At 44.1% G+C, this 21,572-nt stretch overlaps 1 protein-coding gene across 10 annotated transcripts in view; it reads right to left on the bottom strand.

Annotated features, from left to right (window-relative positions):
* ASTN2 (astrotactin 2) overlaps nt 1-21,572 on the bottom strand; it is a 986,627-nt gene that overhangs the window by 850,740 nt on the left and 114,315 nt on the right. For all 10 annotated transcript variants that reach the window (XM_045372567.2, XM_015436667.3, XM_015436666.3 and 7 more), the window contains exon 2: nt 1,530-1,717. In XM_045372567.2, coding sequence (XP_045228502.2) covers nt 1,530-1,717 — 188 coding nt within the window. The remainder of the gene's footprint in view (nt 1-1,529; nt 1,718-21,572) is intronic.

Here is a 21,572-nt window from a genome sequence, read left to right as displayed (position 1 = left end):
TATGGAAAAAGTCTATCACACTCATTCCATGAATAACACAAAGGCCTTGATTTGTTCCTCCACGTGATGAGCATGCGTAAGGTCCAAAATTAACATTGCTGCCTGGCTGGGGAGTGTATGTGTTTTTCCAAAAAGAGAAAACTTCTAAGATCTTACTCAACCCTAATCAGAGTGTCTAATGCACAGCGTTCGTCAAAGAGAAATGAGAAAGAGACTAAAACTAAAGGTTTGCTCCATTGTAGAGTCAAAAAATACAGCTGATCGTTAAATTCAAGGAAGAAATGAGGAGTGAGAGGTAGCTCTGCTTTGCTGAGTGGCTTTATTCCCATCACTTCACCCCTCTGGGCCATACCCTCCTCATATGTATGCTGGAGATACCATTTCCTAACCTCGGGTTTCTGGCAGAGCCGTACTAAAGAAGAAAAGGAGAAGTAAATGTAAGAGTGGCTTTGAGGAATATAAAGCACCAGAAAGATGTCAAGTTTCTTCCTGAGCCCATTAGACCCTCTGCTTCCTACATACTGGATTTATTTTCTGGTTTTGTTTTTCTATCTACCATGCAATGCCAATAAATATAGCTTTTTAAAGAAAGCATATAATATAAGCCTAGATACTTTTAGACTACGACTCAAGTGATTCCAGCCCTAGTGACCTTCTGGGTGGAGGCAGCAGACTCAGAGTTCTGTATCATGGGGCCAACAGAGCTGGACAGCCACATCTTCTCTCTGCGACCATGTGGAGGTGATTCGCTGGACCTCATCCATTCTTGGCAAGAGCAGAGTGAGAGATAATTTCCATAAATGTGTCCAGTACAGTACTTACCAATTGGTAGATACTCAAGAAATTCTTGAATTGGGAGAAAACAGGGTATATAGGACATAGTTCAGGCTTAGTAGCCAGATATGCTTGGATTTGAACACTCAAGAGTAGCTGCATCTTTCACTGGCTATGTGACCTTGGGTAAGTTTCTTTGCCCCTCTGCCACAGTATTAGCAACTATAAAGTGAGAGTTATGCAGGGGCTTCTGTGAACCACTGCAAGGGCTACATCCAGGCCAGCTCCAAGGGTCACCATGCAGTTGTTGTAAGGGTTAAAACACCTGACACATCAAGGGCACTTTGGAAAAGGCAGCCTGTTCTGGTTTTATTCCAATTTTGCTTGTTCAGTCACTCTTGGAATGGCCAGTTGTATTCTGAAGCACCAAACCTCAGCCCTCAGCAAAGCAGGCCAAGCACGTGACAGGTGTTAAACAGCTATTCCCAGAGATGTCGGCCAAAAGGATGAGGAGTTGGAGACCCTTTATTTTCTTCTCTGAAGCACAATTAGTTTCTCACAGCTGACAGATGATGGATGGGTATGCATCAGTCCAAGTGACACCACAGAATCCATTTGATTTTCTGTTTCTCATTCTAACCTCTTGAGCTTGGCTCTTTCCTTCCATCTGTGGACCATCCCCTGCCCCCTCCATCTCTCCACCCATTCCTCCCCAACGCAATCCCCGACCCCGAGCACATTCCCCCGTCACTCACCATCACAGAAATGTGGAGGATGTGCATCTGCTCCTCAACAATCTCCGAGGGCTCCTGGAGAGTGGGGGCGGTGGCTTGGGCCAGCTGCCCGGAGCTGCTCATGGAGACGTGGAAGTACAAGGTGCCATTCTCCAGCCACTGCTGTCTCCAGTGCACCAGCGAGATGTCCGCCGCTGTGCCAGACATCTCTGCAAGACAAGACCCGAGGCACTGGGTGAGCTGTATGCCTGGCCTCAGTGCTCCAGGGAGGAAAAGAGCCCACCTAATCAGCTCAGCAGGCATCCATTTTTTTTTTTTTTTTTTTTTTTTTTTTTTTTTTTTTGCCAGGATGTCTTTCCTCACATCAAGTCTATGAGCTAGGGATCATCACTTTCATTTATAGGTGGGTCAACTGTGACCAAGATTCACCTAAAGTAACAGAATAGTGGAAGTGGGGTTTGCACCCAGATCTGTCTGAGGCCCTTTTTAATACATCACATGTGATTGGGTAATTCATTCTACTCTGATAGTGGAATGGAACTAAGGATAAAAGTGCTTTCATTCTTTTGTGGCTATGGAACTAGAAGAAGATGAAGGAAAGAAATCCATGAAAGAAGTGGGAGTTGAGAGTATGGATTCTTTAGAAGCTGAGCTGGAAGTACTCATGGCCAAACCTCGGAGCCAGAAAGGCCCAAGAGAGCATCAGCTCAGCTGAGGTAGCTCAGGGTCATCTTGCATGGGAAAGGAGCTTACCAAGAGGTTTGCCCTGAGCATGTCCCTCTTGCTTCCATCAGAGCAGCTCCATTTTTTTGTAAGGTATATACTGCACTCCCAAGCAAAAGAACGTAGGCACAAAAGTTTCTTTGGTTTAAAAATACCGGCATAGCTACTGCCCTATCCCAATGTTTTCATATAGCCGATGGGGAGTGAGAACTTTCTAGTAAATTGTAAAATTCAATCTCCTGACTTGAAGTTTCTAATTCTTGTCTCTATGCTGGTTTTCCTTCTGTAAATAATTTAAAAATGAGTATCATTTGAATAGTATTTTTGTTCAATGTATCATACCTTTTTATTAGTAAAAAAGAGTCATGGCATAAGGTGCTGAAAGTGTCATTGCAAGGGGATTGTACAATTGCTCCACAGTCCCCTCGACTAAAGGGGTGTGTGCCTGCAAATGTCCTAGAAAGATAAGACCCGTCAATGTATCTCAAGCATTAATACAAGGGAAAGGTGGTGGAGTTCTTGGAGAATTATTAGGTCTGCACTCAAGGGAGATAAATGGGAGACAAATAGCCTTTATAGTGTCCATCAGTAGACAAGTAGCCTTAGTAGTGTTGGAGGCTTAGAACCTCGGCCCCTCCCCCCGAGGCAGCTATGACCTTGAGGCAGTATTCCTACAGTCCCCAAAGACCTCAAGTGTGTTCATTCACACACACACACACACAAACACACACACACGAGGAGGACTGATGGGCAAGCTGAATTATAGCCACTTATTCAATCAGCCCTCTCCATGTACCACTGTAGTGCTCATCATATCTGGTGACACGGAATGAAAAAGAATCATCTTGAAAAGAAGAGATGATACCACCAAATCACCTACTCATCACCCAGTTCTACTGAATTATTCTTATATTACCCATGCCCAATAGACTCTCCCTCCTTGAGGTTCACAATCAAAAATCCTTAGAAGAGTGTTTAGCACTTAATAAGAGTTAAAAATATTAGCTATGAATTTTTAAGTTAGGCATTGATTTGTCATCATCATCATCATTGATAGGAACAGGATCTAATTCATCCTTCAGCTGCTCTGAAAAAAATAAAAAACAAAAACCGTGAGCCATCCTTGACAGCTTGCTTTCTCTCCCACTCCTCATTCGGTTCATCAGGAAATCCTTCCAAAGCCATTCAACATTCAACCCTTTCCAGTCCCTCTACATCAGCCACATGGGACAAGGCATTTTGCTCTCCTGCCTGGCTTACTGCAAGGGCTTCTTAACTTGACTCTCTTCTTCCACCCTTGTCCATTCTATTCTCAACCAGAAGTCAGAGGAATCCTGCCAAGCAAAAGTCATCTCACATCACTAAGCCCTCCATTTACAGTCTTTGCATGGCCTCCTCCTACTCATTCCAAGTAAAAGACAAAGTGATGAGAACATAGTAAGTTATTAGGCCAAGCAAACACATGCTTGGGCTTCCCTTGCAGCTGGAAGAGTTGAACAGGCCTTGAGATAATCACAAAGGTTTGTCAGTGCTTAGAGCATAGGCCTCAAAGGGCCCTGAGAACCCACTGTGGTTCTGGGGAGGGACTGGCTGGGTGATCAATCTGAGCAGTAGGTCTCCTCTCAGCACCTTCTCTTTATCCCAGGCTGGGGTGATCTGCTGCCCCACTGACCCCCTCCCAGCCTCAGCACCCGAGGCCTTGGCAGTAGCTTCCCTGGCAGACAGCCAGCTGGGCCAAGGCAAGGTGAAGACATTATGGTAAATGGTCTGGCTCATTTTTCTCTCAGTGCATCAAAGCCCAAAACCAGAGGTCCAGGGAACCCAGGGCTGAGAGCTGCACTAGAAATAGCAGTGTCTAATTCAGTAGTTCCACGTACGGCTGGCTAGGCAGGTGCTCCATGTGCTGAGTGTCCCTGGAAAGGCACCAGAAGAAAGCCCCAAGGTAGGTTACATCTGGTTGACACAGCCTGCCATAGAGGAAGGTGGCGTGAACAGAGGGGTGCTTGTGGAAATCTGAGCTCCTCACTCCTAGTGTTCTCTCCAGCCTGTGCCTGAAATCCCACTATTAAAGAGGCTTCCCCTTTCCATGTTCAGATGAGAAAGCAGAAGGTCTCAGGAGGTTGGTGACTTAAGTTCACTGGTGAATTTGTACCTAGCTAAAACCAGTGGATTTCCAGTCCGTGCAATTTCTACTATGCCAGTTGCACTTGCATCTCCTTTTTCTTCACTAAATTAGCCCATGAACCAAAACTAGATTGAGCTCTTTGTTTGCTACAGTGATGAGTGCACAGTCAGCAGACAGTAAACGTTAAATGATAATAACAGTGTGTGAAACACAGTAAATATTGAATCACAGAGAATAACTCCAGACTTACTTTATTACAAAGAAAAGAAACTGTTGTTGGAGAGGAGAGAGGAGGGGTATGAAATGTTAAAGGGAAAAATGCTTTAGAAGAAGCAGAAGGCCTCGATCATTCATTCACTCATTATTCATTTATTTATGCATTTGTTTATTTATTAAACATACTTATCAAACACCTACTCCATTCCAGGCAGCTCAGTAGCTCAGAATATGGAGTTAAATGAGATATAGCCTTGCCTTCAGGGAGCTCATAATCATTTAGCAGTGGAAATTCTCCCCAGTCAAATGTCTCCTGGCTCATGTTACTGTCTACACACATGCACACTCTCCATTGACTATGGTCCAGGCAACTGTGTGTTATCGGGACTATCTTCCACCATCACCCCTTCATCACGCACTCCAGCCCTGCAGGACTTTACAACTTTTTCTCAAACAGGCCAGACTCCTACTTGTCTCAGGGCTTGAGTACTTTCTGCCCAACATTCCTAGCACTCTCCTCCCAGAACCTACGAGCTGGCTTCTTCTCAGTGTTTGTCTCTCAGTTCAAATGATACCTGCTCAGAGAAGCTGTGCCTGTTCACTCTAGCTGAAGTAGTCCTCTTCACACACATCCATCTTTATTATATCCCTTTTACAAAAACTTTCGATAGCGATTATCATGATTAGAAATTCACGCCGGGCATCGTGGCTCATGCCTGTAAACTCAGCACTTTGGGAGACCAAGGCAGGCAGATCAATTGAAGCCAGGCCTTTGAGACCGGCCCAGCCAACATGGCAAAAGCCCATGTCTACTAAAAAAATATAAAAATTAAGCAGGCATGGTGGCATGAGCCTGTAATCCCAGCTACTCAGGGGGCAGAGGCCCAAGAATCGCTTGAACCCGGAAAATAGAGGTTGCAGGAAGTCAAGATTGCACCGCTGCACTCCAGCCTGGGATACAGAGTAAGACCCTGTCTCAAAAATGAAATGAAATGAAGGAAGGAAGGAAGGGAGGAAGGAAGGAAAATCAATTTATGCTTTACACTTCCTTGAACATGTGTTTATTGTCTCTCTCTTCAGGAGAGCAGGGACCTTGCGTGTCTTATTTCCTGCCATCTCTCAAGCACTTTGGAAAGTGCTTGGCACAGAATACATGCTCAGTAAATAATTACTGAATCACTGAATTATATACATATATATGTGTATATATATTTCAAATACTCATGCCCTTTTTCATCCTTAGAATGCTTAATGCATATATATATATATATTTCAGTGATTTGATAGATATATATTTATGCATTTACATATATTTTAGTGACTCAGTAATACACTTATTTGCACACATCCATAATAAAATGGTGGAAGGACTGAAAAATAGAATTCAAAGAGTGTTACATTTCATCAGGAAATTAAAAAAAAAAAAAGAAGAAGAGGAAGAACTACAGATCTATTGAAAACTCCAAGGTGGGAAAAGTCTCCTAGCTTGCAGCCAAGAACTACTTCCAAAAGGTGGCGGTATGAGCATTGCAGAGGATGAACAGATGGATGTCCCTCAGAGGGGAGGAGAAGAAGGCATAGACATCAGCTCCTCATCTCAGGGGCATGAAGCTGCATGTGTATGTCGAAGTGGAGCAGAACGTCAGGTGAGAAATGTAGTTCAGGGCCTGCCGTGGTGGCTCACACCTGTAATACCAGCACTTTGGGAGGCCTAGGTGGGCCTAGGTCAGGAGTTTGAGACCAGCCAGGCCCATATGGTAAAATCCCGCCTCTATTAAAAATACAAAAATTAGCTGGGTGTGGCAGCATGCGCCTGTAGTCCCAGCTACTCAGAAGGCTGAGACAGGAGAATCGCTTGAACCCGGGAGGTGGAGGTTGCAGTGAGCTGAGATTGTGCCACTGCATTTCAGCCTGGGTGATAGAGTGAGACTCCATCTCAAAAAAAAAAAAAAAAAAAAAAAGTAATTCAGACACAGAGTTAAGGGCTTTGAATGCTTGGTGATACTGTGTACATTTTATTCAGAACCAGTAGAGTACACTTGGTCAGAAAACCAGTCCTGTGTCCCTTAAAAACAGGTTAATAAAACAGTAACATGGCCAAAACCAGTTCTTGAAATTCTCTGCTGATTGATTTTCCAATTGCATTTTCCCTTTTCTCTTCCCCTATTCCTTCCACATAAACATTTCATTGAAGTCTTCAAGTCATATTACAATCAAACTTAAAGCAAAAGGGGGACTAAACGCATTTGGTCGGGAACCAAGACGATTCCCATAAAGGCAGATTATGCTGACATGATGAATATAAAATGAAACAGCAGATATTAAAGTGGGAGAATTGGTGTACCATGCCTTCTGGCGGTAGGCTGACTCCAGTGCCTGCCTCCCTCCCACCCTGGAGAGCTTGGTTTTATATTGGAATCATAAAGAAACACAGGGATTGCCTTTTCACCTTTTTCTGCTCTCCCCCATGGGCTGCAACTCGTGAAATATTCAACAGGCTCAAATCCCCTCAACCACCCCACAAAAGCCAAGAGAGAGGATCAGCCTTCATCAGCGATTCTGGGTAGACTGCCATCCTGCCTCGGTGGCCACTGATGCCTTTCAGCCTCCTGGAAAAGAAATAAAAAATCCCAAAGGCATGTTGTGCTTTTAATCAGCTTGTTCTTCCTAATCTATGACACTCATTGTATTTTTATTTAATTCCTGAAGGTCATTATGAAAATAAGCAGCTCTTCTCATCACCAGCCATCTTGGTAACATCTCCCAAGTGGCTAACTAAGCAGCCTTCTGATTCTTTAGCACCAGCTGACCCTCCAGCAGATTATTTGCTGAAGCCCAGAGAAAGCTTCCAATGAGTTTGCAAACGGTCTTTTTCTCGCCATGGGGAAAGCAGGCATTACATGAGATGAACTCACTGCCCAGGCAGAAAGAGGTGGGAAAGGTAGTGATGTTGACTTTAACCAACCTTGCCACTAGCTATTCCAGCATTCATGGGTGATTGTCACACATCAAGTCTTGCTGAGTGGGCCTGGGAAATAATCGCAATACTCATGCCCTTTTTCATCTCTAAAATGCTTAATTAATGCAAAGCTTTATCATCTCTCTCATGGGCTATTGCAAATGGTTCTGTGCCAGTCAGGGTCTCATCAGAGAGGAGGAGACATACTCAGGAAGGTCATTGAGAAGTGTTTAACGAAGGGAGCATTTACAAAGGCTTGGGCAGGGTTAAAGCAAACTAATGATGAGCGACAAAGTACTCCCATGTTGACAACAGCAAGGAATCGTCACCACCCTAGGCCTGAAGGGCAAGGGATGTTAGGGATGGGGGACTATCAAACCCTACAAAAGCCATAGCTGTAGGAAAGGGCTACCATATAGCTACCAAATAAGAACTATAGCTTTTACTAGAATAACCCAGTCACTGCCAATGCACAACCCAGGATGGAGGTTTTCAAGAGGGTAAATTCCTAACCTCATTCTCCTTCTACCCAGCAATGTTTTGCAGGGGTCTCACACAAGTTGACCTCGACTAAACACCCAAGGATGCTTAAATGAAACAAATCATATAAGTCAGCCTTCCTGGGTGCACAGCAGGTGGGAAAGGGGATCTCAAGAAGCAAATGAAGACTATTCAGCAGGCTCCTTAACAGGTATCCCTACCTTCAGGCTTCCGTCCTTCCAGCCATCCATTAAATGGCTACCAGGATGAAATTTCTAACTTGTCAGACTAACCATACAATACCTTTGCTCAAAACCCTCCAATGTTTTCTACAGTCCCTCAAGATAAAACCTAATTTATTGAGCCTGACACACAAGGCCTTTCCTGGCCTATCATATGCATTTCTCCCCAGTCTGATCTCTTCGTATGCCTTTCCTTGCACTTAAATATCAATTCTGACCAGATGTTTATATAATGTACCACATATACGATGTTTTTTTCCTAATTCAATATGTTGTGCTCCTCCATGCTTTCATAAGGAGGAATATTGCATGCTGCATAAGATCACAGGGTCTGGAGACCAACTGCTTGAATTTGCATCCCGTCTCCCATGTATTCAACCTGTGTGTTTTGGGCAAGCTCTTAACTTCTTCATGCCTCAGTTCCCCCACCTACCAAATGAGAATAATAACAGCACCTGCCTCACAGGGTCGTTTTTAGAATCAAATGAGATAATACAAACAAACGAGCTGTCAGGTTGGTCTTGATACTTAGAGAGCACTCCACAGTTACATTTGTTATATATGACTTTATATACATAGTTATAGCATCCTCTTACCACTGACTTGGTGTCTGTCTCTCTCTCTCTCTCTCTCTCTCTCTCTTTTAAAATAGTCTCTGTATACAGCTGACTTCCCTTATTGGATCCTAGTGCAGGGACATGTCAGTGCACTATTTGTGTAGCCTGGTGCCTGGTACAGTGGATGAACAGAGTAGGGGCTCCAAAATGTCCTGTATGTTTAATTGAGCTATGCCATATTTGAAGTCAGATGAGTATTTCCAGAGGATAGAGAGAAGAGACAGCAACTTGTGGTGTTAATAATGGCTGGATTCCCATACAGCAACTCTACAGAAATTTACCTAACATCCTGGAGAATGCACACGAAAAGAAAGAAACGTTACTTTTCAAGGAGCTTATATTTTCATGAAGTGAGATAGGGGAATTCACAAAGAAAATGGACACTCTTATGATTCTGTTTAGACGTGAGTATGTGTATAAACAGCTGGAAAAAAAAATACAATGGACCACGAAGAATGGCACTCTCTAAATAGCGGGATCAGAGGTGATTTTAATCATGTTCTGATTAACTGTTCTCTACATTTTCTATATTGACTATATTTTACCTCTGTAGCAGATGCAAATACTCACTTTAAAGATTAATTTAGTCAACCAGCCTTTTCTGAGAGCTGGCATTGTGGGACTCTGTCCTCGGGAGCTTAGTCCAAGGGGCTGAGAAAAGACCTGCTATAAAGAGCTATAAAGCAAAGTAGAAAGCTTAGAGGGAAGGAGATTACTTCTGGCTGGATCTAAAAAGTCTTCATGGAGGCGTCTCAAAGAATTGGCAAGATTTCAACAAATGGCTATGTGGCAGAGGGCATTTCAGATGGAGAATTGGCACAAGGGCAAGAAGGCAAGAAGGTCACAAATGTACAAAGGGATACAGTGGGGGGAACCAGTATAAAATGCAGAAGCTACTATTATAGAGGGAGGCTGGGGGCTACCAACTCTTGCCCATGGACCATCACCTAGCAGAATAATATAAGTGCCGGGTCCCACTTGGGGCTCCTTTATGCAGTCAGACCAAGCCCGAGCTCAGAGGTTAATGAAGCTCTCCATGTACTATGAATTAAGATGACAAGGTGGATGGACTGATGGGTGAATAGGTGAATGGATGGACCCCAGTCATTCTGACCTAATTAAACAGCCTGGGTTAGTGAAGAGAACACTGAATTTTGAGTCAGAAGCTTATATTTTTGTGATCTATATACAGCACCTGACTGGTGTCCTGGAGCACAAATTACAGAGCCTCTATGATTTTCTTTACTTGTAAAATGGGGGTCACAGTGTGGCCTACTTACATCACATCTAATGTAGAACTGAGAGAAAATAAGGCCATACATAGCAACATGCTTAGAAATCTGCAAAGTTTTACAGTTAGTTCTGAAAGCAAATACAATCATCCAACAACATACTTCAACCACCAATATACCTTCCAATAATTATCTACTGACTGTCTGAAATGTGCCAGGCACAGTGCTAGGTCCTAAGAATAGATTGGAGGAAAAGATCAATTTGACTACTATCCTCACAGACTTTCCAATATAGTCTAGATATTCTTTTGTTCCCTCTAAGCAGCAGCAAGCATTTCCCCTTGCTTCAGTTTTTTCAGTCATCCACCCACTTAATCATTAATTCATAGAAGATGATGCCTGTCTAGGACATTGCAGTCTTCATTATTTAGCATGCAGCAGGTGTGCAATAAATATTTGTCGAATCAATGCATCACTAAACGTACATTTCCTGAGTTTCTTGTCCTCAAGAAAGTCACAATCTAGGAGAGCAGAAAAAGGAAAGTCAGCAAAGATGATGAGTGTGTGGTAATGACCGCAAGATAGGAGGCACAGTGTGTTACAGGAACACATGTGAGAGGTCAGCTAATGCTCCTCATTTATCAGGGGTTTGGACAGGGCAAGCAGGGAGAGTCTATAATCTGGACATTTCATAATTCTAAGATATCCTGATGTCAGGCCAGATTAAATGCCCACAGGATAACGCCAATGGTATGCTAGGTCTGGGAGGTCGCCTGTGGGGACAGAAGGTGAAGTGGCAGGGGCCATGACGTGGCCAAAGCCCTCTGGCAGCAGCTGGAGAACAGACTCAAGCTCTTCTGGAGAGAATGGTACTCTTTAAATAGTGGGATTAGAGTCTCCAGACTCCAGAGGTACCTCAGACTCCTCCTCCCCAACCCCAGCTGTCAGCGCTCATCTATGACTCTGCCTCCAATCTGCCCAATACCACATCCTTTGGGAACTGCATCTTTTACATAAAACTGTTTTCCCAAGCCACTCAGTGAAGATAAATAATACAGTTATACCCGGTTAAATAACGGAGGGGAACGGAAGAATTAAGAGCTATTGGCAAGGGAGAAAAGCATATCGTTTCAGATTAGATTTGGAAATAGATAGAGGGTTGCTGGAATTGATTCTCATTACTCCCAGTTATTCTCTCCCATACCATTTCCCTCTTTCCTTGCTGTATTTCTTTGCTTGGTCTTTGTTATTTCACTTCATGATATGCCCTTGGTTTCTCTGTTTGCATGCTCTCTCTGTCTGTCTTTTTAAAAATCCATCCCAACGTTAATGAGTTTTTCTCCTTCCCCTCCTCTTCCTTGTCCCACAACATTGCAAACTGATGCAGAGAGTGGGTGCCTAAAGAATGGAGACAGGAACTAACCTTTGCTAACACCTACTTGTGTGCCAGGCTAAGGGCTTTCATTCATTGTCTCATTTAGCCCTCATAGGAAACCCACATTGGTAAAGTAAATAGTAGAACACCCAGTTTTCAGCTGAGATGTCTGAGGCCCTAAAAAGGGACTACACTTTTCCAAACCCTGATTCACAGATTCCAAATTCAGCACTTTCACCACTGTCCTACCCGGGCTGAGAAAGGAGCTTGCACATTTGAGTAAAGAGATCGAGAAATCAAGTGTATGCCAGGGGGTGTGATATGGTAAGTACCAGGGCAGTAGGCATCCTTCCAGGTCACTCAGGTGCTCTGCCTATTCATTTCATCATAGTAAAGTCATTTGTTTCCTCTGTTTTTAAGATGCAAATATCTCCTGGGAAAGAGGTATATGAAGCATTCTGTCTTATGGAGAATGAGTTTTTAAGATCACTTTGCTCCTTCCTATATTTCACTGGGTTGACCTTTAACAAATTAAGTTCACCTCTCTAAGCCTCACTGGCCTCATATGAAAGAATGGGAATCATAAAATCAATCTCTTAGGATTGCTGTGAGAATAACAGGAGATAACGCGTTGGAAGGAGCCTAGAGCAGCATTTAGCCTATGGATATTCCCTGTCAGTTGTCTGTCTTCTCGTCACTCTTTTCTAACTCACCGCTGTCAAGGCAAGAAGCACCGGGTTGTTTTGAGAACAGTGGGGTGTGTGTGACAGTATCAAATATAAAGAAAAAGGAGGCAGCAGTCACAGAGATAAAACTTCCTACTTTACTTGGAAACAGTTTCCAAGTCCCTTCTGCCTTGTCCCCAGTGCCCTGTAAACCTTTTTAAGTTATCCCTACAGCAGTGACCTGGAATCATGGAAAATTACAACAGGAAGGGAGCGTAAAAGGATGGAGATCAATGATCTATCCCATCCATTTTACTAATCTGTAAAATGAGGACCAGAGAAGAGTAGCAACTTGCCTTAAATCACAACGCATCATGATGCAGTGTTCTTCTGATCTCATTGTTTAGAAGAACAATGATACAAGGATTCACAGAGAGGAGAGGCAGAACCTCCTTAAATCCCAAAAGTGATTTAGCAGCATGAGGGACAAGAAGTGCTAAAAATCCCTCATAATGCCAGGGCCCCTTCCAACTCTCCTGAAGATGCTGCCAAGAGGGCATCTTAGGTCTCTGTTGCTAAGTCTGACTTGTCAACCCCAACCCCCACACCCCAACCCAGGGGACTCAGCATCTGAATGCCACATACATGGATTCACACGACATGTAAAATACAATGAGTCAGGAAAGCATGGCACCATGCAGTATGATGTGTGAGGAGGAAAAATGAAACCTGTGAAACCCAGTGACCAAACAGAACCTAGAAGAATAAACACATCCGACATTGAGTCCAACAGCTATTTGCAGAAAGGTGGGAGAGGCAAGGCTTAAAGGAATACCTTTATATGATGAATTAATCCCCAGTGTCAGACACTGGCCTAAATCCATTGCTTATGGGAACCATATCGTGGTCCACTAGCCCCAAGCAACATTCTTACCTCTTAGCCTTTGTTCACACCGTGCCACCTGCCTGAAATGCCTTAATCTTTTCTTCTGCATACACGGATGTTACCTATCATTCAAAACCTCACTGAAGTGACCCTCTAAAGAGCCCAGTTCAAAATGCCCTCTACCTCTCCTGAGCCCTCCACTCCCCTGGCAGGCTTCTACTTCCTTCCCTGACTTCACGAACTTCACCCATCCCTAAATCTCCATGACTTTTGCTAGGTCTTAAGAGTCTTCTGAACCAGGAATTGCTTTTATCTCCTCTGACTCCTTTTGGTAGCTCAGCAATTTTTGCAACAGCAGGAGACTGACAAATATTGACTGATACAAGATTAAAATAGAAACCCAAGTAAAGAGGACAGCATGGTGAAATTCCTGACTCCAATTTCACAAACTGTAATACTGAGGTACAGTGTACAGGAAGGAGACTCAGAGACATTAAGAACCAGAAGTGGGAAGGACCAGGTAAGAGCTCCTCAGACTAAGCACATACTGTTTTGACCTGTCCCTACCCTCTCCTTCACCCCAGCTTTATAGCCCCCTATGCCATCTATCCAAACAGCACCATCCTGGACCAAATGACATTTGATGCAGCCAAACCAGGACAACTGAGCACTCCTGTGCCTTGTCTACCTCTGTGTTTTCATTCCTTCAGGTGGCCCTGCCTTTACACTCATAGATCCATATCCTTGTTCTCACTGTTCTCTATTCTACCCTTTTTTACCCACCTAACTCTTAATCTTCAGAACTCAGCTATAAGTAGACTACACAAACAGTCAACAGCTCTCTTCCTCCTTACATTTAAACCAGTGTCATGTGACATTGCAGATATCCCTATCAAGACGTGAGTCTGTTTTTTCTCCCCTTGAATCAGAGTTGGCTGCAGGACTTTCTCTAGCCAATGGGAAAATGACACAACTGACACACTCAGAGATTTGAAAAGCGTTTATGTTCTGGGGCTTGCCCCCTCTTGCTGCCCCTGGGATCCCTGCAATTGTCATGTGAGATTAGCTTGATGGGAGCAGAGCGAAGGATGGCCCATCTGCCTATGCCGCCCCAGACAAAACCTGCTGCTGACCACAGAATATGTGAGAAGCCAACCTGGGTCCTCCTGCTGCTAGCAAACCTGCCGACTGACCACAGACGCAGGAGAGGCCCACAGAGATCAGCCAAGACCACCATAAGGAGAAGTGCCCAACCAAGCTCAGCGTAAAGAACCAGCCCATATAAATAGAAGCAAATCAACTGTCGTAAGCCACTAAGTTTTGGGGATGTTTGTTACACGGCAATAGCTAACTGGAAGATGCCTCCTCCTTTGTGCAGCCTCCCCGCTCACCCCGCCGCAAGACTGGGTTGGGCTTTCCTGCTCTGTGCTTATCACACTGTATGTAATCATTGCTTTAGTTATTTCATGCTTCGCCTACTCTCTCCTCCCAAAGTCTCTGAGCTTCTTAAAACTAAAAGCCTATCTCTCTTGCTGCCCACTACCTCCCTAACACCTAGCTCAGAGTTGGTGCTTAATGGGCACGTGTAGCACAGAACAAACGGATATTGAAATTTTGCCCTGGGAGGGATCCTACTGTATTTCCCTTGGCTCCTCCTCCTCCTAATCAAAGTCTCTGTGGCTCTGATTTGAGAGAGTGAGTAAGTATTGATTGGCTTCAACAGTACTGCTTCAGGAGCATAATCTGCCTCTATATTCCTTAAATAAGTTCCATGCCTGTTTGGTGTGTTCATAGCAGCCTCAGTTGTAATTCAGCCTCTACTCCATTACCCTTATTTATAACGTGGCGCTGGAGCACAGAGCCCCAGGCTGTCAGTGGAATGATTCCAGGACCCTTTTTGACTTGCAATTCCACACCATTCAGTCCAATTTAGGCTGGCCACAGATGGTGCCCTGTGGCAAGGAAGGGGTGATTAGAGGATGCCAGGCTGAGGGTGGGGAGGAGAGAAAGACCCTCTTGATTTTCTCTCTGCATCAGAGAAAGATGAAAAAATGGCTAAGGTTATTTAATGTCCCTTCCCACCAGAACAGTGTGTGCCTGAATGATGGCAGATCAAGCCCGTCTCCGATGGGGTCAGACATGAGGAGTCCTGGGACCACTGTGGGGATACCTTTTAATTCAGCGTAAGATGCCAGACTCTTCTCTGCAGGTGAGATGACAGAATGTTGCCCCCATATTGCCAGGCTAGCAGTAGGAAAAGTGAAATTCCCCTCTTGTCTTTGTTCTGTGACCTTAGGTAAGGCATTCATTTCTTTGAGCCTGTCTTCTCATCTGTCAAGTGGGGGGACTGATCCCTCCTCTGACTCCTTCCCTAGGTCATTGGAGGCAGTAAAAGGAAAAATTCACAAGAAAGAACTTTAAATAGAATGTTCCCTGTGCAAAAGTCACGGTTACGATTAATACCAATCAACCTGGTGGAAGATGTCTAGAAAATTGAAACCAAGAGGCTCAACAGGAAAGACTAAAATTCCCTTCTATTTTTTAAATGTATCAGTTCCCCAACATAGCACAGGGCCAGGGCTCAGACTCTAAAACCAGCTACCTGGATTCCCACCTCTGCCACTCTATTAGTTGAATAACCTTCCAGAAATCACTTAGCTTCTCAAAATCTCACTTTCATCATATAAACTGGGGAAAGTAGCATCATAATAATCACTGGAGTGTGAAAGCCAGGAAGGCAGGCACTGGTTTAACTTAGTCATCATGTATCACAGTACCTAGACAGTGCCTGGTAAAATGTAGCCACTTAATCTAAAAATAATAAAATGGCTAACACTTATTAAGAGCTTACTCTGCGAGTCTCTGTTCTTAGCTGTATGCATATATCTCATTCCATCCTCCCGACATTCCCATGACTTATGGATGATGATAAAGCCACAGGTACCCAGTGTTGAGATACTGTGCCAGCACAAGAACCAGCACATGTCTGTGCTCAATAATGTTTGCAGCAGTGAATGTTGCTACGACTATTACCTCTGTAGTGCTACACGAATAAATTGCTTTTACTCCAGTTAATACAGACATCATTTGAGATCACTTGCTCTGAAGCAACAGAGCCTGTCTTTGATTGTAAATTCCTGGAAAAAGGAAAAGATACAACCTTTGAATATCCTCTTCAGGGCACTGTGGTTAGTTACAACCTGGAATATCCTCAGGGTGTCAGACTAGAAATCAAGACATCTGAATCGTCACACCTCCCTCCAGCCCCCACCCCACTTGGTTCTTTCCATTTCAAGAATCACAGAAACTCTAAACTTAGGGTAGACTTTGTCAACTCAGCAAATGCTTCTGGAGAGCGTTTGCTGCACCAAGCCCTTTGTGGAAGCTTTTGGGCATCATTTTCCTGGGTCTGCACTTCTCATTTAGAGTCAAGAAAACTGAAACTCAGAGAGAACAGGGGAGTTGCCCCAGGTTACATAGCAAGTCAGGGATAGGGCTGATGAGAATCCAAACTCTTGACCTCAAGGACAGGCTCTCTGTACTCTACCTGCCAGATTCTAAGTAACCTCCTTGCTCTGCTACTGATGTGCTGTTTCACCCGGGGAAGGCACTTGACTTTCTGAACCTCACTTTTCTCACCTATAAAATGGGAATAGATCTGGCATCTTCAGAGGCTGTTCAGAGGATTTACTAAAGGATGCTGTTAGTAAAGATGCTTTGATCGTACACTCTGTCTTAACGGAAACTGTGTTATGCTATCAAAAAACAGCGAGAACTACACCTTCCAATCTATATGATAAACCTCATACACATCTCAGCTCTATCATTTATCTGAGAATAGGAACTGGAAGAAGGGGGGCCCACCTAGCTGGTGTTCCATCCACTCATCCCATGCACCTTTTTTGAATGTTTTTCTTTAATGATTACTTACTCAGGGCTATAACTCCTACCCTCATGACCACCACCTCAATTCCTATCTACTATGTGATGTGAAATATACTAGAAGGAACTATGTTGCCAGAGCCAGGAGGAATGTCCTTGTGATGGGCAGGTGTGCCTACCACAGAGGGAAACAGGCTGTTTACTGGCATTGGGAGCAATGGGAGTGAGGACCAAGTTAGATAAAGCATATTTAGGGCATATATACATTCAATCAGGCTAAGTGGATCACAGGTACACAAAAAGCCATGTTTACGCAACCTAAAAACACCTGTGAAAATGTTCAACCAGGGGAACACACACATTTATATGTCTGTTTTCTTAAAGTACAAGTGTGCTCACAAACACATGTACTTCCTCACGAATCCATGCATCTGAGCCTGCCAGGAATGCATTCATATCTCCTCATATGCACAGACACATGTGTTCACATAAGGCTGTTTCAACATACACATGCACAGATTGATGTGTTCATGTACGAATGCAGACAATACTACTACAGAATAGAAGGTTTTGCATGTAAAGCCTCACACACACATTCTATAAAACTGCTCCCCTCCTAACACTGGCATCATGAGTATTTCTGCATGTATGCACATTGATGCATTCCATGACACACATAAACTTGCATCGTCATGTAGATATGCACATATGTATGTGAACACTTTGACAACATGGTGTTCACAGGCATATGTGAGGCCCTCCCACATGCACTTTCCTGTAATGTGCTCACCAGGTTCACCCACATATATACATCATGCATGCTCCATTGTGAAAGTTCAGACCAGCATATGTGTGCACTGGTTCTTTACACAGGTAGGCACATGGCCACCTTCATGGGCAGACATACGCATACGTGCTCAGGCATGCACATGCCTGCCAAAACAGGTACATTTAACCCAAGGGCATACCCAAGCCCTCGTGTGTGTCCTCAAATATACGGGTACATAAATGACATCAGGAAACGTCCTTCTGAGCCCCTGAAATATCTCTGGATCTGTCTTCCTAGAGGCTACATTTTACACTCAAAGAGAAAGACCAAATCCTCTCCTGCAGTCTCCTGAAAGCCTGTTTCCTCTTTTCTGGTATGACTGACAGACCGCCGTAGAGCACAGAACAGCAGAACAGCCTTGTTCTCGAAATGTCCATCCACTTAATCCTTTCTGATTTTGTTATGGGAAAAAAATTTTCCACCAATTTGCTATTTCATCCCCTCAGCCTGGTGTCCTTGAGAGAGAGAGATTGACACATGGCAGAAAAAGGTCCTCTGATGCCCAGCTCCAGGCAACCCAGTGACCTCCCTCTGGGATTCTGGCTTCCACATACCACGCAAGAAACTTGGCCAGGAAGCCAAAGCTGATGTCCCAGATACTGGGGCAAAATCAATCAATCAAACAAACAGGAGAAATAATGCATTAATACTCCTTCACTTTCCATACAGCCAGACACTATGTTTATCAATGTTGCACACTGCAATTCGTGCTCAACACACCCTCAAGGGACCTATTTGCAAGCCCATTTTACAGAGAAAGAAATTGAGATTCCCAGAGGTGAAGGCACTATTCGAAGGCACTAAATGCAGTTAGTATGGAGCACATCTGCTTGCCTCAAAGCATTTTAAAGACTCAGGAGAATCTGGAAGGAAGCAGGCTATGTTACTACTGCCTGGCCTCCGGAATCCTCCCCATTTCAAGTGCAGTTTCAGGAGTTTCATTCCCTGGAAGAGGCCAAGTGCACTGCAGAGGCATTTTTCCAGGATAATCAGGGAACAGGGACCTCGATAAGAAGAGAAAGTTTGGGGAACAAAAGGAGAAATAGAGTAATACAGGAGAATGGGACAGGGTTGGTAAGAGGAGGAGAAAAAGGAGAGGGAGAGGACACAGCTTTAAAAGGTAGTCTAGTTCATCTTCCTTTTAAAAAAAATAAATAAATGACAAACACTGAGCCCCTTCTCTGTGCTGGACTTCATAGGAGATGCCGGCAGTGAGGGCACAGAACAGGATTTTTCATCCATGAAACTCCTAGACTAGTGCGGCTAATGCCTGTTTTATATGGCATGCAAAAGCTCGACTGAACTTTCCAAATCAGTGAAGAAAGAGATGAAAAATGACCTCCCCTTCCATAAGTCAGCTTTTACCACTATGTGCATTAATTATCCATCAAGCCTTTTATGCCCATTTTCCTGCATAATCCTCTCAACTACCTTTCAAAATGGTTATTATATCACATTATATATTCATGTATGTATGTGTGTATGTACATATGTATACATACACACACATTTGGCTCAGAGACGTGCAGACACTACGTGAAAATCGCACAGTATTTCAGCAGCAGAGGTGGCATTCAGACTCCCTCAGCTGAACTTCCGGGTCCTTGCCCTAAGCCGTTCATTTTCCTGCCCCTTCTGCCACTGGCTGCATCTACTACTTGTGGTAGATGACACAAAATCAGCTATTTAGCCTAAGACAGCAGAGCTAGATAGACCTTAAGAGATCATCTAGACTTAGCAAAACTGAGATTAAAAAAGATGAAGTGGCTCGGCCAATGTCTGAACAAGGACTAGAATCTAGCCTTCTGACCCCTAAGATCAATACTCTTTCCAGAATGTGCTTTACGGCAGGCCATGCATTTTTAAGAATGACAACTCTCAACCTGATATTGCTGAACCAGAAGGCAGGAAGACAGATGCCTCCAAGTTCTTCTCTAAGTGCTAGAGATAAAGCAAACCTTCCATCCCTGAGGTTATAGGATTAGCAATCCTATTTTACAGATAAGCCAACTGAGGCCAAGAGAGGGAAAGGGATTTGCCTACGAAAAAGTGGGGCAGCCCTCCTAAACCAAACCTAAGATCCCTTCCCATAGAATGCACTCCGAACAGCCCTGGAAGCAGCTGAGTGTAGAGGATTAGAAGATAAGTGTGGGAGGCAAGCAGGTGGGTGGTTCCGGAGGTACCTCCTTAATTGCTCCGGAATCTTGTGAGGTCACATGGGGCCCGGCATTTAGAAAGGTCCCATGCTGAGTTTAAGGTTCTGCTGTCACCATCTTGAAATTACAAGCAAAGGCCCCCATGTTTTCATTTTGCACTGGGTCCTGCAAATTATGTAGCTGCTCCTGTCTTTGACGCTTTTCCTTTCTGAGCCTGTTTCTTCATCTCTGAAACGGGGTAAATAATGGGGTAACTTGACAGGGTGTGCAGCTGATACTGTCTTCCCTTCTCTGAGCCAAACATATATGTATGTGTGTACACATATACACAAATACACACATATGTGCATATATACATACATGCAAACATACATGAATATATAACAGGTTTGAGAGGGCTGCATCCCTTTTTCTCAGGCAAATACCTTTCCCTCACTTGTCCTCAGTTAGCTTATCTGTAAAATAGGGTTGCTAATCCTATAAGCCCCAGAGATGAAAGGCTTACTCCTCTCTCGCACTAAGGGAAGATCTTGGAGGTATTTCTGTTTCTGCATCTGTCTTCCTGCGTTCCAGGCCAGTAATATCAGAGTTAGAATTTGTCACTCTTGAGGTCTTTCCCACCTCTTCCTTGGCCCTCATCTTTCTAATACAGTCTAGTAAAGCATTCTCCCGAAGACACCTGAAGTCCCTGCTTTCCTAGTCCTCATGCAGGGCAGGTCAGAAATATCATGGAGTTTTAAGTCCTCCACCCATCTTCACCTCAGCCAAGAGCAACCCTTAGCCAATGACAGATGGGAGGTGGAGGATAAACGCCCTAGTATGGGATAATTTTTGGGCATGGTTTTTGTTGTTGTTGTTGTTGTTGTTTGTTTGTTTTTTGAGATAGCATCTCCTGGTCTGCTGTCCAGGCTGGAGTGCAGTGGTGCGATCATGACTCACTGCAGCCTGGACCTCCTAGGCTCAAGCAATCCTCCCACCTCAGCCTCCTAAGGAGTTGGGACTACAAGCATGTGCCACCACGCCCAGCTAATGTTTTATTTTTTGTAGTCATGGGGTCTCACTGTGTTGCCTAGGCTGGTCTTGAATTACTGGGCTCAAGCAATCTTCCCGCCTTGGTTTCCCAAATTGCTTACAGGCATGAGCCACTGTACTCTGCCATTTGGACATGTTCTATACTGTCTTCCAGAAGTCTCCAATGAGATTGAACCGTAGTTGCCCACAGCAGTCCTTGATCAATTATATGTCCTTCATTGGCTCCCCTTCCTGCCTGTCTCTCTCCCCCTACTGGGGCTTCCTGGGACCACCTCCGAAAGAAATTGCTTGCATTCATCTCCTCAGCCCAGGGTCTGCTTCTGGAGAACTCAATTTAAGACAGGGCTGCTCCAAGCTTAATTGAGATAATGCGTATAAAGTGCTTAATACTGCATCAGGCATAGATGCAAGCCCTCAATAAATGGTAGGCTTACAGAAAAAAAAGAAAGAAAAAAGCTACTTTACGAGAAGACATGAGGAAGACGACAGAACATTTATAATTGATTTCTAAATTTATCCTCTTAATGAAATCATCTCCGGCAGACCCTGCTAGTGGCCGGTCAGGAATGATTTTCAGAGCCCTGTTTCCCACCAGAGGCAGATACCAGTTACTCTGGCTCCTAGGACCCAGCCCAAAGTGAAAGC

Source organism: Macaca fascicularis, chromosome 15 (assembly GCF_037993035.2).
Source record: "Macaca fascicularis isolate 582-1 chromosome 15, T2T-MFA8v1.1".
Taxonomy (NCBI): Eukaryota; Metazoa; Chordata; class Mammalia; order Primates; family Cercopithecidae; genus Macaca; species Macaca fascicularis.
Note: the sequence above shows the minus strand (reverse complement) of the source record. Positions and strands in the feature narration are given on the sequence as shown.